Source organism: Poecilia reticulata, chromosome 6 (genome assembly GCF_904066995.2).
Source record: "Poecilia reticulata chromosome 6, P_reticulata-male-v2, whole genome shotgun sequence".
Lineage (NCBI taxonomy): Eukaryota > Metazoa > Chordata > Actinopteri > Cyprinodontiformes > Poeciliidae > Poecilia > Poecilia reticulata.
The window spans coordinates 15,860,479-15,886,829 of record NC_088835.1 but is presented as its reverse complement, the minus strand read 5'-3'; the positions used below and the strand labels follow the sequence as shown (position 1 = coordinate 15,886,829).

The window sequence follows — 26,351 nt, the reverse complement described above, 5'->3', positions numbered from 1 at the left end:
TTGTTTTGGCCTTAAAGGACAAAGCATTTATTGCATATTGTGCACCAGCATAATAGTGGCCCCTCTCAGACCTCATATAACTTTACACAGGATTTATTGCCATACTTTGCTTTCAAATAGTTTTCAGACAACTAATCTTTTAAACTCTTTTTTTCTTTCTGACAGGTTCGTAAAGGACAGGAGGCCGTCCATATCCCCAAACTTTAACTTCCTGGGTCAGTTGCTGGAGTTTGAAAAGGGCCTGCGATTACTACAAGCTTTAACCACAGATGACAAGAAGTCTGAAAACAACTCCAAACAAAGCTCTGAGGTTAATGGGGTCTCTGCTGGTTTTGAGATCAACGGTCACCACACCAGCTGTGACTCATCGGTGGCAGATCCTCACACCCAGACTGAACCCAAGTTACCATCTCCCACTTCCCTCCAGCAGGGTTTTAACGGCCTGCACCTCTCGGCAGAGAGGATTATGGACACTAACCGTCTCAAACGCTCCTTCTCTCTGGACATTAAGTCTGTCTACTCTCCTAGCAGTCCACATTGCCCCAGCATGGCACCCACTCATTCTGAAGACATCCCCAAACTGTGCAAGCTCGACAGCCCGGGGACCGGCACCTCCAATGGTGTCTGCTCCCAGTCGCCCATCCTTGACAGCCCCGGCTCTTTCGATTCACCATTCCCCTCACCGAGCAGCGGGGGTAGCATTGGGGGTTTGGGTGGAAGTGAAGGAGTCCATCGATCTGGCACATCCTCATCCAGATCCAGAAGAAAAACTAAGCACAGCTGCGGCAGTTCTCCAGTCCACTCCCATCTGCATCATCCTCCCCAGTCCCTCAGCTTGTCGCTGGACCACAAGAGCCCCAGCCTGGAAGACAACCTCAGGGGTTCCCCGCTCCTCTCGCTACCCTCCCTGCCATCTTTGGGGTCTGGGGCTATGTGGACCAAACACAGAGACACTGTCCAGGCTACAACTCCCGTCACTCCAGTCACCCCAACTACGGATGCTCCCTGGCATTTTGGAGCAGACGAAGGTGGTGAGGGAGGAATGGAGCTGGGAAGAGGAGACGGGAGGGGAGAGGAATCATCGGTGCGGTTTGGTAGCAGCTCAGCATACGTGGCGTTTGGATGTAGCGAAGGCGCCAGGTTAAGGGACAAATCCCAGAGGGAGAAGCCCTCAGGGCCTCAGACACAGAGGGACCACTGGGATTCCACGTCCGCCAGCTCGAGTAACAGTGTTCCTGTGTCAGAAAAGCAGTTCAAGCGCCGCAGCTGTCAGATGGAGTTCGAGGAGGGCATCTCCGAGACAAGGTCCAGGGAAGAACTGGGGAAAATCGGGAAGCAGTCAAGCTTCTCTGGAAGCATGGAGATCATTGAAGTGTCCTGACAGATAATGGACCTAGTGAATGCTCTCCCATGGGGGCAAAAAGTGGACCTGTTTTAAGGGAGTGCCAGAAGAGGAAAAATGAGGTGGAGCCAACAAAGGTTGTTTTTTTTTGTGCTCCCCTCCACAGACAGTGTTAAAGACTCCAATTGAGGGAAGGACAGATACAAGCTGAGAGTTAATGTGAACAGTTTGCAAACCTGGACTGACAGAGCCTCAGATGTGATGTTTTAGGTAGCCATACTTATTCTGAACTCTTAGAAATTTGAGGAAATCCTGGGGGAAGGGGAGATAAAGGTGTGGCTGTTGGTACTGCAATTGTTTTCTAATTTTATTTCTGTCACAGGTTAAAAGATATCACCCCAAGTAAGCATCACATTGCATCCTGATTATACAAAATTCCCTGATGTTCAGACTCATACTGTTTACCTGTGGTTAAATGTAGTGTGAGCTTCAGTGGGTGTATAGCTTGTGATTTGATCCGAGCCCCATGTTTCGTCCCGAAGTTCCACCCCCTGTGTCAGAGAACCATGCACGGCTACATCCGCCCACTACCACCTTTCCCCTGTGGTCCGGCCCGCCCCAAAATGCTGCAAAAGAACACCACCGACTGTAGTGGACTCCTTAATAGTACTGCGTCCTCCTACTATCACAGCACAAAGCAGAGAGGTTCAGCGGACTTAACATAAAGACGGTACTGCATTCAATATAACGAAGGATCCTCTGTATTCTGTTGAGGAAAAGACTTGTAACAATGGACAGTGTGTCCCTCCAAAGCACAGTGCATCTATCCTGACTTTGGCTCTTTTTGTTAACAGCATGATAAGACTGAGGTTTCCGGATCCCCCCCCCCCCAGGCCTTTCCCCACTGAACCCAGCCACCGTCTATGGCCAGAAGAGAGCATGCACCTGAAAGGCTGACCACAGACAGACAAATACTATATATATACAATATGAATATATATAGCAATTTTAATGAACTTCTGTTCAGTTATAGTTTTAATTTATTGTACTGCTTCATTCTGGTAATGAGAAATAATATAATGTTTTGTGGATTCCTTTTTTTTTTTCTTCTTCTTCTTCTTCTTCTTCTGTTGAATTGTTATTATTATTTGCTGTATGGTATTTATGAACACACACTCATTACAAATACACACATTCAACAAAATTCAAGCAAGCAATATGTGCTGTTCCTTTTGTTTGAGAGAGTGATGTATGACTTTGAGATGCACTTTTCTGCTGAGTGATTACCATTCACATCCTGACAACACGATACTCCAAAAGCCAAGTTTTTGCTTCTGTTTTATAAAAAGGAAAGTCACAGACGTCCCACTGATGAGATCTGTAACCGGACCTCTGTGCTGTGAATTCAGGAGTTTGTCACAACCGACGGCCCAATTATGACTGAAAAGACTGTTTTTACTCAGCTGTGTGGCGATAAGAAAAGAGCAGCCTGACAACTCGTTGACCATACTCTTGTATATGTTGAAACAAATGAGCCTGTCTTACAGCCATGGCTGTGAACAAGTATTTGTCCCTCACTGATTTGTTTTGTTTCTTCCTCTATTTTTTTCCCTCACACTTAAGTGTTTCTGGTCATCAAAATAAGGTTTTTATTTGGCAAAGATAACCTTAGTAAATACAAATTCCAGTTCTTTTAACAACAGAAAAAGTTATTCAACCAACCTGAAAAAATAAAAATAAAAAAAAGCTTATGTTTAAAAAAATAATTGCTCCCCAATCCTAATAACTGGTTGGACTACCCCTGACAATCTTTTAGGATTTTCTCGAATAGAACAAAATTCATCGTTCCATTGATTACCTCAAGTCGTGCAAAGCAGCCTCAGACCATCACTCTATCATAATAATGTTGAATGTAGGTAAAAAAAAAAAAAAAAATTTAAATACTGCGTTAGTTTTATGCCATATTTGATAGGTTGTAATCCTTTCTGCTTTTGTCTCTTCAGTCTAAGTATAAGAACAGTCCTCTGTAATATTTATGGTCATCAGTTTTCACCATAGAGCTTTCTCTGGATGCCAATTTTCTCCGTCTCTTTCTTATTTCTCAATGATCTGAGCTAAGACAAGTGAAATATGTAGAACTGTAAAGGCTCTTCTGTTGTTAATGAGCCTTATTGATCTGTGCTGGACTCGCAAAAATGTAGACACCACTACTGTCTAACTGGTAGCAACAAGTAACTCACGATTTGACAGTAGAATTACGTTTTCTCATTGGGCTGGGTTAGCACAGGCAGATTTTTTTTCCACCTCAACAGATCAATTCAAAATCGCAACCTGCTTTTCCTGTCTTACTCTGGTTGTCTTTGTCTGATATGCATTTCTTGATGCTATAAAATATGTAAGTGTGAGGAAAAATGCTGAAACAGAAAAAAGAAATGTGCGAGGAGCCAATAGTTTTTCACATCAACGTGTATGCTAACAGAAGTACGCTGTCACGGTTTTTGGATCTCCTCTGAGCCAGTGATGCTCACAGCTGAAACTACACATTCACGGCACACTGTACGCCCCTCTCACTTACAGTATGTATTCACACACGAATCCCTACACGCACCCTTTCGTTCATTCTCAGGGGATCTTTTGGTGAGCCAAGCCCAACGCAGGGTACACAGCTGCTGGTACATCAGCACAATGCATGTCCATGAAGCACCGTCTCTCTCTCTCTCTCTTTCTCTCTTTTTTATCTGTTTTTACAATAATTTTTAAATTTCCGAAGCTTTGATCACAAGAGCATAACACAATGAACAGAAAAATAAAATAAAAAAAATCAGGCTCTTCATATTTTGAGGCATAAGGAAGGGAAATAAATTAGCTCTCCTGGTGTGAGAAGGGTATTTATTTGTGATGTAAAATGTGTTTGATATTTTTCTTTTGACCCTGGATTAGCTTTACTGTCTGGCGATCTCTGACCTTTTGACCTTATGCTGCTACAGCTACAAGTTCAGATCAGTCATGTGTTTCCTGAAGAACCTTTTTTCACCTTACTCCCCATATTTTTAAGAATTGTTATTTATGCTATGTAACAAGAATGATGCAGGCTGTCCCCTTTGCTACATTATTATTATTATTATTATTATTATTGTACATAGCAACGCATCTAAGAACACTGATAAATTTAGACAAGTTTTTAAAATAAAATCCTGATACCTTAGGCTGCTTGATGCAAAAATACCTCAGGTTCTATTGAAAGGCTTTTCCTTCCCCTGTATATGTTTTGTGAAAATGAGACAAAAATACAGACATGACAAAATACATACCTCTTGTCTGCTTCATTTTCTTGTGCGTTTGCATAAATGGGAACCCAAACAGATGGGGGAACGTGACACAACGGAACAGTGGAAAAACCACAGTAAGGCAATCGTACACTAGGAAATGGTTATTGATTTTGTGTGGAACAATCTCCACTCAAACCACACAGCAAAGTTTTATTGGTTTCTCTTTTTTCCAACATTGTCATTTTTATTTGTATTTTCCAATAGGTTTCAGAATTTAGGTTTGATTTTGTGTTTTAGGGAACTCATGGTAATTTTACACAAATGTTGCATTACTTCTTAGATCGTAAATCATTTCTCACAAACCAGAAATATCATGGGTTTAAGATAATCTCAAATTAAATTATGTTAATTAAAACATGACATATTGATTGGGAAGACATAACCCAGTATTCAACAGCAGAACAAAGATATTCATAAATTAAGATGCTTATTCCCCACATAAAATCACTCGAAATTGACTGAGGTGAAGTTAAAAACTGGTCTTCATGTGCTTGGAGCAGTCCTCAAAATTGCAAAATTCTCTTTTTACAGTTTACTTGGAACTACTACGTTTTTTTGTAAGACCTTCAACAAAGGACATTTTATCTTTCTCTCGAAGGAGAACGTTAAGTCGCTGGCAGCGGTATCTCTGCTGATGTTCTCCTCCAGGACGATGTCACGGCTAAACAGAATACCAGGGCAGATGTAGGTTCTATAAAAAGCAACAAAAACTGAGAGAGAAAATAGGCAAAAGTTGAACTAATAACAGGCTATGTTACGTTGCATTAAATTCTTACATAAAACTAGATACCCTGTCCTCTTTATTTCAATTATTTTTGCCAAAATATATAAAAACAAAACAACTGAGATTTCATAGGCATTTGCCGTGCCCCACCACTTTTGATAAAGCTATGGTCAGCTGTTAGCTTTAGGTTCACAAGCTACTCCTAGCTTGTGAACCTAGCTAGCTGTCTTTTGATAAAGAAATCGTCAGCTAGCCTGCTGCTAGCTTTAGGTTCACAGGCTACTCCTAAACAAGCTAGCTGTCTTTGATAAATGTAAGCAATTTTTCTGTGTCACAGGTTAATATTAACAGATATTAGCAGAGTGAGTGTCAGTAAGCTACATAGCCTACAGTTTCTAACAGGACACCCCTCAAAAATATTGTATGTATTTTTGGTTATAGACTATGATTCTGACCGTTTTAAGAACACTTAGTTCTAGAAATTACTTGGGCTGATTACTAACGTATAGACTCCCACAATTTTCCAAACCAAGTTTGCAAAAAGTGAAAGCCTTTTAGCGTTAAAAAAAGTTATTTCTTGTTTGTTTTGTGTACAAAGATGGAATAAAAAATACAGCCCAGAACCGTACAGAACTAGAAAATGTGTTCCTGCAACCATAAAAGGATTTATGAGGAGATTAAACAAGTTGTGATAGGGAAACCACTGACAGGACTTGTAAAAACACAGGAAGAGGCACGGTCATAAATGTGCAACCCTCACCATGAGGGGGTGCAGGATGACTCGCATGCCATTACCTGTTTCTGCTTTTTGTTTTGTCTTTTAAAGTTAAGCTTTTTTTTTTTTGAGCAATTCAATCCTCTGCTCCCATCACCCGTTGCTGCATTGCCACAGAAATGGACAACATAGCAATTTGGCATTCGTGTTAAAAAGCAGTGTCTTGGTAAAAAGGTTAGTAAAAGAAAATTGGTCAAATCCCTTCAGCGTGTGTTAAAAGTAACAGAAAGTCTCCCTTCGTTTTACTGACCTGAAAACCTTTGACTTCTGCCTGGTGAGGCTTTAGATGGAGCTGTTTGGCCACCAGTGAGAAGCTGCCAAGGAGGTTACCATCATCAGCTAATAATACTAGTGTTTTCTTGCAACTGCCTAAGCCACTCCCAATGGCCATTGTATTCATTGTAACACACACAAGAAGCTAACGGTCATGTTTAAGTCTTCTTGCACTTTATGAGTGCTCTGACATCACCGTTTGATGTGAGGGGTAGTGTTTCCTCACATCCACTGATTATTTCGCAATAAAAAAAGAAGTATTCATCCTTGACCAAGCTTGCTGAAAGTTTAGGTTAAGTTTTTTATTTAATAGGAATATGGAAATTTTAGTTTGTTTTCCTTTGGGGGAAAAAAAATAACTTGGGTTGTGGATTTTAAGAAGAAACCATTTTCCATGGGATGTAATTCAGATCACCTTATAACTCACTATGTGAATTATTAGGATTCACATAGTAGGGCTGGATCTGGCTTGGACATTATTATACTGAAATGCTCCAACGGTTTAACAATGCTGATACACTGACACATTTGATGTGATTCATAAAAATACAATTTGTGGCAGAAATGCCCAACAAGAAAGTAGAAAACAAAGCAGTTCGCAGTTTCTCCCAGTTTATTCGCCGTTTAGTGTTTTTTTTGTACTTCCATTCGTTCTATATTGGGTCGCAGTCAGATAAGTCTCCAGATGTTCTCATCACGGCTGTCTCCTCACTCCGCCTGTCCCCTTATCAACGTGTTCCTGTGGGTGCCGAAAGCCTGAGGGCCCCGGCGTTCGCCCATGAAGTGATGTATTTGAAGAGAGCTGAGAATGGGATGAGGTAGAGGTTTTATTTTGGTTAGAAAAACAGGGAGGTATTTTCCCCCCAAGAGGATGCAGTTGCATACCTCAATGCTAAAAATAAATCCATCCAGATCCAGCAGGGTGGGTAGCTCACTTCAAAGTCGGTTTTGGTTTTATGAAGTCATGGCGGAATTTCTTCCTGTGCTATCAAACGACATCTCTCTCCAAATAAAGCCACATTTCAAAAGTATGTGGATCTGGGACTGCTAGCTACAGCTGGGGAGAGTGATGTTTACAGGTGGTAGCTATTCTCTATGAAAATACTTCTGTTTTATACAGTGATCCTCCCAGCTTCATGTTAGGGTTCATCACCAGGTAATCCATGTATAATTTGTTCCTTCTTCAAAAGTTTGTCTGTAAGATTGGATTTTTCTGTAAAAAAAAAAAAAAAAAAAAAAAGGCCCCAGCTTGCATTGTGTGAATCTGCATTTCAAGAAAAACATTCCTCATCTTCAGTCTCTCTCTACTGAGTTGCAGTTTTTGTTTCTGTACAGGGTTCTTGTTGTCAGTAGGTTTCCTAATAATTTTTCCGTATGTATTTGGATGTTCAGCTTCTAGTCATTCGTATTTTTACAGTATTCTGTCCTTCTTTAAATTCGTGGTCGGTTTAGGAAAAAAAAACTGTGAGTCGAAAACATCCCTTAAAGATTTTGGTCCGTGTTGAAAGGATGATGTCATGCAGATTCTGCATTATTTCTTTTTAGTTTAATTTGTGTTCAGCTGGCACTTAGCGCTCAAAGTTCACCAATTAATGTCCCACACGCAATTATATCCCCAGGCTGCATGGCTGATAGATGCCAGGATCGATGCATCATGTTGTTTTACAAGAGCCATCTGAAAGTTGTAGCTGAAACCAAAACTTATCAGACCACACAAAAATATTTGCAGTACAGTTTTGTGCCATTTCTGGCGAGACTAGGCGGCTTGCAGCTTCAGTTTCCTGTTCTCAGCTAACATGAGTGAAACCCTGTATGGTCTTCTGCTAATGCAACGCGTCTGCTTTAAGGTTTGACGTGTTGTGTGTTCAGGGATGATGGTAACAAGTAGTTATTTGAGCTGCTGTTGCTTTTCTTTCATCTGCTGAAACCAGGCTAACCATTCTCTTCTGACATCAATAGGGAAATGTAAACCACAGTACCAGCCCTTGATGGATTCATCCCTCCTTTTTTTTTTTTTTATGGAGCATTCCATATAAATCCATGATATGGTTGTGCATGAAATTTCCAGCAGTTTTCTGACATATCCAAGCCAGTTCATATGGCACCAAAAACATGCCCCATTCAAACTCCTTTAAATCCTTTTTTTTTTTTCATATTCTGTTGTTGCTCTGCTGAAAAACACCAGAAAATCCCTTTGACCATGTGTGTTTGCCTAAATGCATTGTGTAGCTGTGCTTGTTTTTACTTAATCCTCTTTTTCCGATTGTATGATTACAATAACAAATCTGGAGTTTTCTGTTGCTGCCACGTATCTTGGTGTTTTGCTAAGTGTGTGACAAAGAACCAAACAGGTGTAACAAACGTCACCTGGAAGCATCTTCAGTTTTTTTTTTTTTTTTCCTTTTTCACCATCATGTCTGTAAATCTTTAACAATGCTGCAATGAATATTTACATTCCAGAAAGCTGCTAAGTTGCTTGTTAGTCCTTTTGGCGACTTTATTTGTGCGTACATAATTAGACATATTTTATTCTGGCATTAAAGTTTAGCTGAACTGTATAAAAATGTGTTTTACAAATGTAAGCGTGTGAGCAAGCATGTGCGCGTGAGCGTGTGTGTGTGTGTGTGGGTGTCGGTGTACACGCTCCCTCTCTCAGAGGCTGATGGGTACCAGACGTATGTGAAGGGCTGCCTGGCGCCTGCTCCCAGGCCTTTTATATGGAAACAGTTAGGAACCGTTACGTCAGCAAGCTACGGCATTCTTTCTCCGCTTTTCCACTCGCACAGGCACTTACCTATCATTACTGCACATATTTTCTTTCTTCCTCTTTTCTCAGCATGCTGCCTCTTTTCATCTACTTTAATGTCAAACACACTCTCATTACACACATTCGCTGCTCGAAAGTTGCGTCAGCACAGCATTCCGCGCGTCATTCAGGGTGACTGATGCCAAACAGCATTTCTTGGTCATTTCCCCCGCCGCCCCTCCATCTACAACCCCTCGTCCCAATATAACCTTTTTATCCTGTGTAGTCTGGCAACTTTTTTTTTTTGTTATTCTTTTTCGCTCGGTCTGACTCCGTGTCTGTTATCTCTGTATCTTAATCATCTTACACCCAATTGAGACAGGGCGACATTTCATGCACAGTTTGAGCAGGTAAAGAGCCTTAAACAAGCAAGTCATTCCACAAAACGGGCACATCTGGTACTTTTAAATGCATCTATTATTGCAGTTGCATAATCTCACGTTGGATGTTAAAAGCTCCATCCGTCTGACCCTATCTCCGGGAGAAAATGTTCTCGCATTTTTTTTTTTTTTTTGGAGGCATCAAATGGTTGGTGGCATTGTTGCCTTGCAGCAGGAGGTTCCTGGCTTCAAGTCCAGGTCCCGGAGGGTTTTTCTCTGCACGGAGTTCGCGTGTTCTCCCCGTGTATGTGTGTGCGTGTTTTCTCAAATGGTTCACCAGACACAAAAGGTTCTCAATCGGCTTATTACCAAAACTAATCAGAAAATCTGAGGAGTAAGAGGAAAACTCTCTGGCTTTCTACAGAGAGTTCACAAAGAGGAAATGGTAAAAGATCCTGACATGTCCATCCTACAACTTCACGAAACCTCATGGAGATGTCTGATGTCTTCATGTCTAAACGGGATTTTGCAAAGTGTGAACAGCTGGTGTGTCGTTTCGTAATAATGTCGATGATACGTGTAAGCTCAGACTGCTGTATGTTCTATATCTGTTTTTATAAAGAATTTTATAAAGTCCATCTAATAATGTGAGGTTACTGGGTTCCAGGATACTTCTTCTGCTGTTTAATTCTGCATGTTATCCCAGGGATATAGAAAAAAAAAAAAAAGAAATAGTTTTGCTTATTTTTGTTGAGCAACACCGAGGCGAAGAGGAATCCCTGGTTGTCTCTGCGTCTCAGCAGGCCTCAGGTTAATCCACCTTAATGCAGTTAGTGCTGCTGTAGCCACCTGCGTATTACACACCGCAGCATTACAGCAGCAACAAGGGGAGGGCGGGGGGCTGGACGGGGTGGGGGCCCGTCTAGACAGGCCAGTCACAGGGAAACAGAGAAAGGCTAAAAAGGGCCAGACACTGTGATGTCTGGAAGCTTTCTACGACAGAACTAGACACAGACTTCAAGCAGGCGTCTGCTGGGTTGAAACCTCTGTTAGCTGCAGAGAAAGGCTCAGTCATATTTTCATCTTCAGAGGAGATGGAGCATAAGGTGGATTGGGATTTGTGCACAAAGCCAGACACACCATCAGACTGATTACTCAGGCAGGTGTTGTGTAACCGTCTGCTGCCACCTACTGCTGGACTCCCAGTCCAGCTCAGCTCAGCTCAGCTCGTCCTCTATAGCAGGAAGGTGAGAGGCGATCAATATTTTTGTTCCACGAGTGAACAGCCAGCAGCAGATTGAATGCACATCATCAGTCCGTTCATCAGTCCTCACGTTTCGCTTAGGCTTCTGTTTTTTTTGTAGGGATTGGGAGGGGAGGACGGGAGAGGAAGGTGTGAACGCATCTTCGTTTCCTCGTCAGACTTTGTGTGACTGCGGCAGCGGCTCGTCTCTGTGAATGAGGGTGTTTTTTTGTTTGTTCATAGTGCTGACTGAAGCAGCTGCCCGGTGCTGACATCTGTCTCTGTCTTTCTGACAGTGAAACAAACTGCAACTCTCCCCCTCTCTTTCACCACATCAGCCCCATCAGCAGTCTCTAGCACCAGGTCCAAACGCAGTCGGACACACACACACTCACACACACGACCTGTCTGCTGCTGCAGTCGGCAACGCACGGCGAAAAGCAGCACAGATATAAAATATCCCAGCATCCGCACCTCCAGAAAACCACATCCTGGCCCATCAAGGCAGAGGAGACACTGTCTCGGATGGACGCTGTCATTCAGACACTGCGTCATCTTTCACTATAGGGCAAAAGTTACGAGCAAACAAATCAGTTTTCCTAAGTCCCTCCACTTCTTCAAATTGTTTTGCCTTTACGGCCTTTATTTATTTCACAACGTTAATCACCGGCTTAAACTGGGAACTTTTTATGTTGACATCCAAAATTTCATGACTCAGAATAAAATAATGTAGTCAGCTGTTGACGCCAGACGGGCTGAACACGAGGCAGGCTAAATGATCTCAAAAAACAACAGTTCATGCCTCGATCCATAGTCACGGTCAAGAGCAAATGACAAGTAATGAACAAGTATCTGTCTAGAAATTGTTGCAGTGAAGTTTCTAAGACTTTGAGGCTCCAGCAATCAGTGAGAGCTGCTGCCCACAAACGCAGATACCACTGAACAGCTGTAAGACCAGATCAGCATTTCATCACAAAAAGTCCAGAACAAAGAAAAACAACCAGCAACAAACACTCAAACACGGTTTTATAATTTTATTTAACCTTTATTTTACCAGGACAAACATAACCCATTGAGATTAAAAATGTCTTTTTCAAGAAAGCCCTGGTCAAGAGGCAGCAACAGATACAACAACAAAAAATTAATTGTAAAAAAGAAAAATCAAGCTATTAAAAAAAAACAGGTTTGTGTCATAGAAACATGAAAACATTTTAAAACAAAACTCTGTGGCCAAAACAGGTAAAGGTCAAAAGGAAGTTGTATAAATGATCAAAACAATGAGAAGAAGTGATTTCAAAGAGACTCTTGTTTCTGGTATTGAGGTTGAAATGTGGAAATCCTTTAATAAAAAACTGAAAATATAAAACTGATTTGCATTCCTTTTGAATAAATAAAATGCTTATTCATAACAGCTTAATATTTCAATTCTAAATAATTTTTGTTTTGTTGTTCATTTTTTTTCTCTTTTAGAATCGTATCACTTGTTAGATGAGAACTGACAAAATCACATTTAGTTTTTATTTCTTCTTCCTTTTTAGACATGTACTGTTTAAGATTTAGGATCTACTAATAAAAATGACAGATGAAGTCTTTGTGCCGCTTCAATGCTTCATGTTTGGGTTGTTTCGTGTTTTTTTTTTTTTTTTTCTTTTAGCAAATAAATTAAATGATATCAAATATTTTGTAGTTTCTGATTTAAAGGCAAAACAAAATGCTTGGAGAACAAAATTCCTACATGAACACCAAAAGTTAAGTTTCCTGATTGGGAGAACTGGTTTAACGGGGGAGGAGGTGATGACTGGTACTAGTGTTGCTAAGACAAAGGCTGAATCTCACGCCGATGGCTGCTGACGCAGTGTTTGTGGCTGCAGCTCTGTTATCATTTCTTCTCTCTCTCGCTGCCCATGACCTCAGAACCACATGCAAGCTATTTCTGTTTGACTTGCTCCTGGCTCAATGTGACTTCATGTCTGATTTTCTTGAAATTGCCAGGCGGGGTTAAAGCATCATATTAGTGGAAATATTTGCGGCATTAACCGGCGTGCCTTTTTGTTTGTTCACAGGACTTCAGGCATAAAGTTTCAGCAAATCTTTGGCCAGTTCCGCATCTTTTCTGCGCCGTCTTCCACCTGAAGCGGTATCATTGAAATCGTCCCCTTCTTTAGGTTTCACATCCATCCCCTTTTCTCCTGGGCCTCTGATTTTCTTCCTGGAGTCAGGTAAGAGTGCAGACATGAGTAATGCTGCTAAGGCTGACTCATGCCCCAAGACATCAGCCTGGAGCGTGGAGCCAGCGATGACACAAGCTCAGCAGCTAATACACACACATTATGTATGCTGAATCGACGCGAGTGCAGACAGACTCGGCGCCGCCGCCAGTCTGAAACCCAGTGGTGCAAGTGGCCATTATCAGCCCTATATGTATTATGTGATCATTATTGAGAAACTGGAAATTTATCCATCAGTGGTGAGATCAGAGTTGACAGTAAGCACATTGTTCACCCACTCATTAGGAGTGTGTGTGTATTTGCACGACTAAGGCCACAGTTTCTCTAATATTTTATTGACCAAACATATAAGTAAAACCTTCGCCTTTTTTTTTTTTTACCCTTTTCTGAAAAAGTTGCACTGAACTATACTGACACAGATGCACAAAAATGTGCAGCCGTCCCTCATTGCATCTTCTGAGCATTTATTATTCATGCAAGAGTAATGTGAGGTGCCTCCTTTTTAATACCTCTTAATGGCTTTCTGAGTTAGCACGGCCAGTTGTGAATAAATTATGAGTCACGGCCAAGCCAAAGCTTCACAATCTACCCAGCAGGACCGAGCTGATCCACAGGTATGCGGTGATGCGTCTGCACATGCGGGTTGGGCTTACACAACAGATCTAATCTCTTTCCTGCTTCGAGGAGTTTGGCCTAAACAGCATTTACTTTAAATGACTTCATCTTCAACACAGGGAGTTGAAATTATTACTTTTATTTAGCTGTAAAATAATGTTGTCACAACAAATCAGATGTTCCTTTGTGACCTTTTTCGGGTTTGAGTAGAAACTATTTACAATGGATTTGAAATTAAAATCAAAACTTGAAAAAACAACAAGAAAATTTTTTTTTGTTTAAATTGAAATAAAGTTTTGACTAAATTTCTTTCTCATTTTTTAAATGCATCTTTATTGAACCATCTGTCACAGTATTCTTTTTTCCGTCATCACGCTCTTTGAACCTTCAAACTAAAATGCCCCGAGTCTCGTTTCTGGTTTGAAAACTTGCAAAAAAAAAATTTTTGAATCAGAAGCAATGATTGCAAATGCACGCTGGATTCCAGTTTGTGGTTGTAACGTGACAAACTGTTCAAGTTAAAAGGATACAAAAGTATCTCTTAGGTGCTCTATTTGATGTCGGGCCACAAAAAACATTTATTCATTGGGGACAATAAAAGCTGAACTAAGTAGAAATGTAATGCCAGAGAACATACAACCGGAATAAGGATGTGTTGCGTCATATCTTATAACAACTTTCTATTTTAAGAGGAACTGAGAATAACAGCGTCTGTTTTGTGTTGAAAGCGAATTATTTCAAATGTGAACATATTATCTCCCAGTTCACTTTGGTTTTTTTCTGCCTTTTGCTTTTTTTTAAGCAGCAAGTTCAGAATAGACTTTGTCTTTCCTTTGCTGTTGTCTTTCGTTGTTGGAGAGTTTCTGAAGTGACAGCCTAGCAATGTTTGTAGACATCTGCATCTCGTGTTTACAGTTTTAATCTGGACAGGGTTTGAGATAGAAACTACGTACTGATAACAACCCAGAGACTCTCCGACTCTTTGAATGTGAAGGAAAGTCAATTTATTATTCTTTCAATAACCTTTATTATTTTTCATCCCAGTTCATCTTAATTTTTCCTCGTGCTCAGCTGGAGAGCTTACATATCATGTTTAACTTTTCCTAGCAAGTATGAGATATTTTCTATTTAAGTATTTTATTAACATTACTTTTGTAGAAGATATCTTAATTACCCTGTTATGAATTTGAGGCTCTTCTTTTGTTTGTAATTTTTATCAATTTAAGACGTCAAGATGAGCTGAAGAGATGACGTTGCAAGCAAAGAACCCGGACCTTTGGATGAAAAAAGTTAAAGGGAGCTTCCTGCTTTTTTCAGCTCTGTGGAGTGTTACATGAGTAGATAAAGTATTGTTAGTAAAAGATGATTATTTCAAAGTATTACCAGCAGAGGTAACAATTGGGCTACTGCTGACTTTGTAAAAAAATTTATTTTATGGCGTTTCTTTATTCTTCAGAACAAATTTTATCCTAGTTCACTGAATGTTTGTGTAGGTTATTTTTAAAAGGCTTTCTTCTGTTACATGCAGAGTTAAGATTGAAATGTGACACAAACAAGGTCAAAAAAAGATTTAAGTTTATATTGGTCCGTTTGGTCTAAAACAAAAAATAGCAAGTATCAAATGAAGGACTTTTGGTCGCTGGGTCATATTACGTTATGTGGCATTTATAGCGCGCCACCTTTCGTTTTTGTTGCAGGGGAATCTGACGCAGGTCTCTCTCATTCACTGTGTCGGGCTGGGACCGAAGGGAATGGGAACATATCGACCCCCTGAATGGCTCGGTATCGACGGGTGGATGGATTTCAGGAAGTGACCTTGGCGGACTCATGAGCAGCAGAGCTCAAGTTTATTTTCCCACAGAGCGCATCACTGGCACCAGCTGCATTGTGAAGTCATGCTGCAGGTTGTCTGTCTGTGAGAAGTAAACAAGGTTCCCTGAAGCCACTCAGACTGAAACACTGATGGGGATGAACTTTGTTATGGGTGTGTGAGCAACTTAGCTGAGATTTAATCAGGGGCTTTCATACATAGACAATCAGCCTGATATGCTCCTGAATAGCAGTCAATAGATAGGACTTTATTTAGAGCACAGTTTGTTTATGGCTATATGCAGCACAAAGTGCTAAAACAAGAGAAAAACTTTTGAATAGCCTTTAAAAAACTTAAATCATGTAAAAAAATATTCTGTTATTGACTAAAATAAAATGCAGTGAAATGTACAACTGCATCAGTTGTACGATGAGGTATGTGGTATGATGAGGCACCAGAAACACATATAAGCAATGCATTCTGGGATACCACAACAGCTAAAATGTAAACAAATAAATAAATACAGATAAAACCCAATATTACAATTCTTTTACAATGAAATTTAAAATCCTGCCAGAGATTTTCTTCATCAAATATTGATGAAGAAAATAATATTCTTAAAGGCATTAGGACTAAATTAGGAAAAAAACAATAAAACAACAAATGAAATTTGAATTTGATATTAAAGTGAGCAGGTTAATATAAATATGAATTGCTATAGGTTAAAATAAAAATATATTTTTAGATGTGTATATTTCTTTTACATATCTTCTTTATTCGTATTATCAAAAACAATAAAAAATAATGTGAAGGAATATATATTCAGAATAGAATAAAAATATCACGTAAGCATAACATTTTAAGCAGCAGATTTCTGTAAATATGTTATACATGACTTAATATAAATTTTTGATAGAAAAACTGGATGCCAAAATAAACCATGCCATGTTAAAATCGTAACCATGCCTATGGTTAAAACTGACGCGAGGAAATTCATCGAAACGTCAACAACCATCCCATACCGCCCTCTTGTGGTGTTTTAGCAAAACGACACTGAGTTTTTTTTTTTTTTTTTTTTTGCGCTTCCTGTCTATCGTCGCAGTAACCGTACGCCTTCCTCTGTTTTGATTGGTTGCCCACAGAAGGCCGAGACGTCAACGAGCCAATCACGTAGCCCTGCCTCCTGTCAGCGGGGCTTCTTGTTCTGAATGCCGTCTGCTCCGTGTCGTCTGCGTATTTCTGTTATTTATAGCTGAAGACGTTTAGAGGAGCATAGCAGAATGGGAAAGGGAGGAGGGCATTAAGAAAGAGAAGAGGGATATGGTTCGGAATTTATAATGGTTATAAGTCTGGCCTTAATGAGTTCTAAGAGGCAAAGAGGTAAAGAGCTTATTGATCAAGTTGTTACCAGCAATAGTTATCTCTGATTGATGCTTTGTTTTAAAACAAGAAAATAGGAGAAGAGATAAAGAAGAACAATAGGTCAGATTTAAGGCTGGGATGTGATGAATTATGGAGAAAAGCATGCTCTTGCTTTTATTTGTTATGATAAAGACCAATTTTAAAAAAATTGTATGAAAGTACATGCGGAACAGACTACAATAGGTTGCTTTTTCATTTTGTTTGCAAAATTCTACATCTGCACAACTCTAAATATTTGCCCACTTACAGATTTCGCGTGTTTGTGGCGCTTAAACTTTTCAGATCATCAAACATCTTTTAGCCTACTTCATACTCTGAGACAGACTGTTTTTAAGTGCCTTATTGATTCCACATTTCTGACCGTAAAGCGATCTGACTGCAGCTCATTAAAACTGAACTCAGCTTTACAAAAAGATGTCGCAAAACTAATCAGCTAAGTCATGATTTAACAAGTGAGTAACACAGACAGAACTAAATTCCCCTTGATTAATGAAGTCGCCAAATGAAAACTGCATTTTGTAATATAATGTTACATTCTTCTGACAAATTTTGCTTGATGATCTGAAACATTTAAGTACTAAAATTAAAAAACATTCAGAGATGTGAATCACAGGTAATCCAGTTTTTGAGGAAATGCATAATTTAAATATTCCGATCTTCATATCTTAGCTCATCTTAGTTTGCTTAAGAAAAAAAAACATAGAAATAGTCAAAGTTATCAAATGTAGGTTTGAATGTTTTATGGTTCTTACGTAAAAGCTACAAGTTTATTTTATATATTAAAGGAACTGTAACACTAAAGCTGAGAACAACTGAACAAGTTTCACCTATTGCCTGTTAGGTTGCACAAGATGTCTAAAATGATGAAAACACTTCTTAGCATCATCATGAAACATATCTAGTGCTTTCCCCTAATGACTAAGTGAAACAGAAAAATGAGAGAAACACTTTCACTTTCTTATAAGTCAATCTGATTTATGAGCAGACTAGTTTTAGTCATATTTTGTGGTTTAGAACATTAGTACGGTTAGTTGAGCATGAAAAAAGTATTTTATAAAAACTGCTGCATGTTCATTTCAGTATTCAAGATAAATTATAAACTTCACTTTTGCAGCTCATCTTTATTTAAATGGTATTAAGCCATACAAAATGTTGCTTGAAGAAACTAGTAGACTGCATTAAATCTTTGCTTTCCTGGACTCTGTCATCCTGAGCAAGCATAAGGTGACTGTTGTTAATTTCAACAAGAAGAAAACGCCACTAATTTGAATGACTCATAATTACGCTCAGATTAAAATCGTTTATTGCATTTTCATTCAATTGTGCCCATTTTTTTAAGCTTTTAGGACACTCTTAAGATCAGCTGTCACTGCTTATGTGAAAGGCAGATATGGATTTTGGCCACGGACAGCAGAAGTGGTTTGGGACACTGGAAGAAATTGCTGCGCACTGCAAGTGGCTGGTGATGGATAACCATTTATCGAACTCAGTTTATGACTGGACTAATTCAGCAGTCAGGTTTGCATTTGGAAGAGTCTAGTTTGAAATCTCAATGATGAGACTGTGCAGATCGAATCTGAATGGTACTGTCCAGAGATCCTTTGAATCACTATTTTGAGACTTGTGGAAAAAAACACACAAAAAAGGCTACATTTATTGATTTGTTATTAATGTTTAGTGAAAGTATTTTGTCATGTTACGCCACATGACAAATTACACAACTTCTGATGTATTTCATTTTGTGTTTTATATGATATCCCCATAAAAAAGTACTGTAAAATCATAATATGAAAGCAAAATTATACATGTCCAACATACTTTACAAATAAATTGTGAAGTTAGCTTGCAATGCTTCAGTAACTTCCTGAAGCATTGCTGTCTGCCAAAGCTCACTGATCAGACAAGAATTATGCTAATCGGGGAAACAGCCAAGAGGTCGACTCAAGAGGAGCTGCAGAGATCCACAACTCAGGTGGAAATTTGTTTACAGGATAACAACGACTCATGTATAATGGATTTGGACTGAAAGAGCAGAGCATGTTGTTTAAGCAGAGCCCTTTAAGCTATGTTTTCTTGTTTTCTTTGTGTTTTTTTTACTTTTTTACTAGTTAAGCATTTTACCCTCTCAGAATGAAATTGACAGTAAGATGAATTTTGTAGCAGCAGTACTGATAGATATTCTCTGATTTCCTTATCCTGACTTTAAAAAAGGAGCAGACGGCCTCTTTCACACCAGCAGCTGGTTAATTCAACATAGAGCTGTTTCCAAACTAGATGAGCAGGTAAGAAGAGTCAAATGTTTCCCCCAAAAAGGGAAATTAGGCAACCAAAAAAAGTCAGGAAGGAGAGGGGGGGGAAATCCTAATGCAAATAGCAGCAGCAAAGACAACATCTTAAAGCTTTTACAACATGGAGAATTCACTGTCAGCATCATGCTGAGGGAATGTTTTTTTTTTCTTTTTTTTTCTTTATCAGATCAAGATATGTGTTTCTTTGTTTCTGAAAGGTTGCATAATATGTTGTTGAAAGGTTGTTCTGTTGCAGAATAGGCTTTGTTGGGAGAGTAGCCGTGCATGTCTGAAAACCATCACTGAATACATCAACATTTTACAAGCTTTGCAGACATTTAGGCACCAAAGTCTGACTAATGGTAATCTCGTGAAAATGTTAAAGTCGTTGTGATTCCGTACAATAGCCGCGTTTGTGTCCTATTTCAAAAATGTGTCCCTTCTCAACTACATCTCCCATTGTATCTGTGGCGGAGCGCAGTTTACGTACATGAGACTGTGGGTCGGCTCTGTGTTTACTTCCGGGCTCAGATTTAGACTTTTATCAGAGAGCAGCAGCTCCAGTGGAGGCTCAGTCTGGCAGCCTGTGCGGTAACCATACAAGGCTTCATGACAGAGGTTACCGGGTTGACAGGCAACATCCCGACAGTCAAGTCTCGCAGTCGGCGGCACAGCACACTGGACGCGGCTCATCCAGGCGGACACACACCGCTGCTCAGCTCTCCTCCGCTTGCCTTCGCTGCTCTCCCGCTGCCAGCTAACGAGACTGACCCGACCACCGCTTCATGATCCAGGGCTAGCTGCGGATCAAAACAAGGACAATCTCTCAAGAGTTTCAGCGACGTTTCGTTTTTGATCAGCCAGGAGATCCAGCAGCGCGAAGAGACACGGACCCCCGGGGAGAGAGCGACTGGACTCCGGAGCCAGGCGGGCAAGGCTAGCCAGGGTGGTGGCTGGATAAACTAGGGGGGTTGTCTCCAGCTCCTGGTGGATTTATTCGCTGCCAGCTAACGTTAGCTCAGCTAGCCCCAAGCAGCACCATGGATTGGTTAATGGGGTGAGTACCGACAGCTGCTAGCTGCGCCGTCTTTCTGATGCAAACACTCGTTTCGGTAGCTGGCACTGCAAAAACCGTGGCTGGGCAGGTGCACTGTGGTGTGAACCGATACATTTTCACTGCAACCTGTCTGTGAGCGGGTAGCATGTTGCCCAGCTTAGCCTTGCCCAGTGAGGCTAGCTCGGTAGCAAAGCTGGTACAACTGTCTTATCCCGAAGCGGTTAACCGAGCTCTGAACACCTTGGAGCGGGCAGCCGGTTGTTTTTGTCTCCGTGGCCTCCAAATTAAGTGGTTGGCATCGCCCAGAGCTGGCGGAAATAATACCGACAAAGTGCTGAATAAAGGAATAATTAAAACGGTAATAGCCTAGCGTTAGCACGCTGTCAGTTGTCATAGCTATGAGCTTTTTTAGTTAATTCCCCTATGCAAGGTGCCGCTTGTTAGCAAGGATGCTAACTTACCCAAACTGCAGTATTGTGCAAAAGTCTTGAATCGCCACCTTGCTGTTATTGTTTCTTCTGGAGGTTCTGGTTCTGGCTTGGAAACTGGCTGCTCGTTTCCAGAACAGTACCCGACTATTTTAAAAGATTATTATTTTTAAACTTAACCATGACCTATGACTGAATTATGAACCAGTCTGGGCTAGTGTGAGGCTGTAGGTGTAGGAGCATTTTAAGTAAAAGTGCATTAATTGTACTCTCTGCTATATTTTAACACTTCAAGAGTCATGTAAAAAAAAAAGACCAAAGTTCAAGTAAAAGACATTTTAAACAATGCTGAGATCATATGTGTAGATTAAACATTAAGACAGTTATATAATTTTAAAAGCTGAATGTCAGAAACATTTCTTGTTCCTCAATTTTTATTAATGTCTGTAAAATACTGACACTAGAGATCACAATAAAAGCTTAAATAAAAAAACAATGCTGTCTAGGTACGGTTACAAATCCTCTAACAAATGATCTTTGATAAAGAATCTGCTAATTTTTAGTTTTTTGCTAAAACAAATACCAGATGATTGACTTGCAAAATATTTTGACCATTTTTGAAAACCATGACATATTTTGACCATTTTGAAAACCATGACATATTTTTACCATTTTGAAAACCATGGCGGGGGAAGCGTGTCGGTTGTTCTGTGTTACCCAGAAAGCAGTTGGGCACAATATCGCAACACCAACACCGTGAGTGAAACAACGACTGGGGCAGCATACTATATAAAGTACTCGGGGACCACTTCTTTACAAATGTGGAGGTGTAATAATAGAGTACGGAACAAATCGGCAACCCAAACTGAAGCGTCTATTCAATGCGCCTTACAATATATATGAAAAATTTTTAAAAATTCATTGAAGGTGCGCCTTATAATCCAGTGCGCCTTATAGTGCGGAAAATACGGTATTTGTTTCTCAGAGTATTATCTCTTTTTAGTGTTTTACTCTCTGATATTGCCTGGTTAATTAGTGTCATTAGAGTATTGGTTGGATTCTGCAGGTGACTGCTTCACAGACATGCTGCTCTTTCTCTGAAGCTTGCAGCCAGCTGACTGGTAGTGCACAGCAACATTGTGTGAACGTCCTCTCCCTGTATAACTCTATGATCTTGTCAGTCTAGGACTTCCTCTGGTATCTTGTTTAAAAAAAAAAAAAATATATATATATATATATATATAATTTGGGGCAATGGCATGGTGGAAAGTTTTAGTGGTTTTGAAGCAGGTTTGATGGTTTGATGTAGCTTGAAATCTGCAACTAAGACCTGGCAAGTTGTTTTACACATATGACAGACAAGTTATTAAATACCATTTTATTAAGGTAACCAAACTGAAGCTTTGGTTACCTTATTAGAGTAAAAGGGCACAATTTGTTCCAATGTCTTTAAGTGAGTCAATAAAAAAAATCTCAACGTGTCATACAGCAGTTTTCATAAACTGAAAACATTTGCATCTCTCAGGTTTTTATTGGGACTTTATTGTATTTGCTTTGTCTTTAATCAAAGTGTGATTGTTTCCCTTCAAGTTTGTTCCCTTTTTTAAGTCGCTTCTTCCATTCTTCTCTTTTCCACTCCCTTTATTTTTTAAGCTTACCTGCACCATATGCCGCCATGATCAGGTGGAAAGATAGTCTAGAAAATGATCAAAATAAAGTCCATACATCAAGTCTGGAGAGTCAAGATGTGTTTTTAAACATGTCTTTAAATATGTCCCTGGAAGGAAAACATAAAAAAAAAATTTTTTGTGAATAAAAAAAATAAATTGACAGCCACTAATATCTTGAAGTGGAACGTGGATATTGTAGGAATCAGTTGTTTTCAGTCAAGTTTTTTGCCTTCATCTTGCAAGTGACACACAGCTGAAGTTGGTGATGCTGATTTGTAGTTTTATTTTTAGGTCAGGTTTGTCCCAGTCATGAGTTTTGAGTCGGAGCACATGATCCATGCTGGATAGGGCTGCTTCAGCTTTCCACCTGTGTATAGAGTTAAAAGCCCTGGTCAGTGCACTCAGGATTAACCTCTGACAGTAGTGCAAGTGACAGCGTAACCTCCGACAACATCTGAACTGACAAAAGCCCAGAACCACAAAGGCCTAATACGCTGTGTGGCATTTACATAATGTATTTGCCATGCAAAATTTTAATGGTCTAGACTGAACGTCTGCTCACATAAGCACAGGAAGGGTTATCTTGGTGTACAGTTCAAGGTGCATTTGAAGCTTCTTTGTGCGCTTTAATTTCCCCACCACAGATACCCAACTATGAAACGCGCCGACCTCAAATATCTCAGAGTCTCGTCACGGTAAAGTGTGCAACGGCGTGGTTGTACTCTGTAGCTTACAGGCTATCAGGTTAGCTGGCTGCAGCCCATTAAAAGTAGATCAGGGCTGAGGAAGGGTGGAGGCCGGTTGTCTGGGGTGTTTCTTCACATTGTGACGGTTTGGCTGAGAGATAACAGCGCAGTCGGTCTAACCTGTAATGAAATACTGCTGTTGCCGGCCATGTCTGCCTGCTTGCAGGTATTTGCAACTTTTAAAGCTAAGTTAGATGCTGGACATTTGTGTGTAATATGCCAAGACATTCATCCATCATTCTGTCAAATTCTCCCAAATATTATTCTTTTGGGTGGAACATGAGGATGAGGATTCAGATGACATTCCCCGTGGTGTTTCTGTGTATGCCCTGGTTTAAAAACTCCTAAAAAGTTTTCCAGTTTATTAAAAAAAAGAAAAGTTAACTTACTGTTTTTTTTAGATGTGTGTTTTCATGTTTTTTGTTCTTCATGATGCTGTTTTTTTTCTGCTTCAGTAATAAAGTTTGGGCGATGTAGAACCCAATGTAGACATTGGGTTCTGCAGTTTTGTTCCCTCCCCCCCCTCAAGTGGCGTGTTTGTTCAGGAAACAGACATTTCTCTCACTGATGTGACAGTTTGATCTTAAGTGAGATGAGAGCAGTGGAGCCCATGCAGTGCCTGCCTTGTTTGTTAGGATTATTATCAGTTTTTGGAGCAGTGTTGTCCTTTTTCTGTGATGCAACAGCCTTGAGAATGTCAGAGACATTCTTGTGTACCAGTGTAAGCAGGAGGCTTACTGTGACGTCTGCTTAAACCACAGATTTCGCAAACACACTTGAAAGCAATATTTTTTTACATGGTTCAAAAAGACACATTCCTTGTTTTTTTCCTGACTGTCGGACATTAAATCAAACTAAGCTTTTTTTTTTTTTACTGTGCTAGGTCATTTAGGATTACAAAAATAAGTAATGTTTGCTCATTAGCAAAATATTGAAAAAAAAAAAAATCTCCAATATTTTATTACTAATTTCTAATCTTTTTAAATGTTTGGTCAGATTTAACATGGTTGCCCATGTGTAGAATATCTGCTTTTAGCTCCAGGTTCAGTCTCAGCGTCACACTGTATGCAACGCGTAAATGAGGCGCTGTAAGTTTGAAATGAGCAGGAGTGCATCCGGCGTTTATCGCCAACCAAATGAAGGCCAGGAATGACTTAACCAAGCGTGTAATCACTCTGAATACAGACCTGCAGTGAAGGACACTTCAACCAACAATGGAGAGAGGAAGTGAAGATGGACAGACCGTAAGAACGATGGAAGGAGGACGGAAGTGAGCAGTAGATGGTTTGGTGAGAAATGTGCAGGTTAACATGATGATGAGGGAGACTGAAAGTGAGATTGATGAGGGGAAAAAAATCTATTATCTAAAAAAAAAAGAAAAAATTCTCCTTCTCCCAACCCCCGGATGGATAGATGGAGAAGGAAAGAATGGAACATTGAGTTATTAATGCTTTTAATGATGGAATGGTTGATTGGAAAGAAAAATGGATTCGGCTGGCCGAGCAGTGGTGGAAAGACAAAGCTCTGAAGAGAAGTAGCAGAAATCTACTAATGTATTAGTAGAATATTCCTCCTTCTTCTTCTCTGAGTGACCCAAATAACAGCTCATCATTCATTTTCTCAAAGCATACGATCAAGTATATACCAGGGTTTGCCCAAATGTGTTGGGATGCCAGGATGCAGTCAGTTATTTTTGTTGTTTCAGCGAGAGCATTATTTTTCCAAATCTGAATGACCTCATCTGTTTGGTTTGAGTCAGGCAGGATGTTAAATCGCTGGGGAGATGCGGGATGCCTAAATGTGTCTTTTCCTGCTGGGTAAAGTAGGCAGACTTTGACAGATGTTTAATCCCCTCGCTTTTGAGTGATGGGCTGGTAATGCTGAATGAAGAGCAGGAGACTGCAAAGCTAAGTGGTGTGCTGTCTGACCTGAACAAGACTCAGACCTAATGTACATTTGGCTCACGCCACACCACCTGTGACTCCCTGGAGTATTAGAAAACACCATTTGTTTTGCGTCAGGGGAGTAAAGCAGGTTAAGATCCTAATAAAAGAGGATTCTGTTCTCTGATTCCTTTTTAATGTCAGATGTCTGGAGAGACACCAGTGTGTCAGTGGCTGATTTCTCATTTCTGGGTTTTCGAAAGTTTTGCTCAAGATGAGGGATTGTTGCAAAATTAATGACTCTATTCAATCCGTGAGACTTTCTGGACTTGTAACTGTAGTAGAATACGTCTTTAAGGCCAGTTTGTCTTGTAAGCTGAAGGGAGATGAAAATTATGGAGATCAGCTATACAATTAAACTGAATTAACAAATTCTGACCTCCTGATGTCAATTTTGTCTCACTCGAACCTTTACAAACTCGTAACAATAAAATATATAAAAATAGAAATATTTTATCTGCTGAAAGCTTTGCTACGATATGTCCAGCCTGCTGAATGTCTTGCTCTCTCTCGCTTCCTTGCAGCCTGATTAAACTGCAGTCAAGTCTTAACATTTCAAACACACACAAAATAAACAGTTCTTTTAAATATCTTGTATCAAATCTGTGCTTCCTAGCACTTCACACAATGTGCCAAGCTTCACAAAATATACCTAATAAACTCTAACTTGGTAGTTTATTAGGTATGTTGTGTTCACTGAGCAGGAGAAAGACTAGATTTTTGGGGGAGCTTCTGACTAGCGAATGCATGTCAGAATTTACATTTTTCTGATTGTCGTCATCATCTGACTTCTTGGTGTATCTCTACAGACTTAAAAGCTGACAGCAGCTTGTTTTATGGATCTATTAAACCTTAAAGCTCTCTAGACGAAAGTTGCACAGTAGTCAGAACAAATGTATGTATGAATATTTATGGGTATGTGGGGTTTAAGTGTATTGCATCTGAATGCATGTATTTAAACTCAAACTTGTTTCAAATTAAGATGTGGAGCAAAATTTCTGTAGCATATGCATTGCACTGATTCTCTCGGATTACTTGCAAACGTATTCAAAAATTGTCATTAAAAACAAGCAAAATGACCATATCAGGTGGTGACAGAGACGGGGAATTCACTCAAGACTGATATAGGCTGAACTTCCTCTGCAGCAGGGGAACATCTGACTGTCTGAATTGTGTCTCACCACTGTGACTAAAATACAAAGCAGGAGTGTTGCTTTAGTGTCTCGCAGCATATATTTACCTATGCAATTGTTGTCACTGTGTTCGGGTTGGTGTAAGACAGAGTTGCGTATGCAAACATAGTGCATATCAAATTTTTCATTCAAAAATTTG

General features: G+C 39.9%; 2 protein-coding genes across 6 annotated transcripts in view; both read left to right on the top strand.

The window, feature by feature from the left end:
• The window catches only part of dusp8a (dual specificity phosphatase 8a), a 47,024-nt gene extending 42,374 nt beyond the window's left edge, over positions 1-4,650 (top strand). For all 5 annotated transcript variants that reach the window (XM_008411572.3, XM_008411571.3, XM_008411573.3 and 2 more), the window contains one exon: positions 166-4,650. In XM_008411572.3, coding sequence (XP_008409794.1) covers positions 166-1,381 — 1,216 coding nt within the window. In that variant the 3' untranslated portion in view covers positions 1,382-4,650. The remainder of the gene's footprint in view (positions 1-165) is intronic.
• A 15,119-nt stretch (positions 4,651-19,769) lies between these two features.
• Positions 19,770-26,351, top strand: part of mob2a (MOB kinase activator 2a) — a 62,628-nt gene continuing 56,046 nt past the window's right edge. The window contains exon 1 of the mRNA XM_008411579.3: positions 19,770-20,232. Within this exon, the coding sequence (XP_008409801.1) occupies positions 20,216-20,232 (17 nt within the window). The 5' untranslated portion in view covers positions 19,770-20,215. The remainder of the gene's footprint in view (positions 20,233-26,351) is intronic.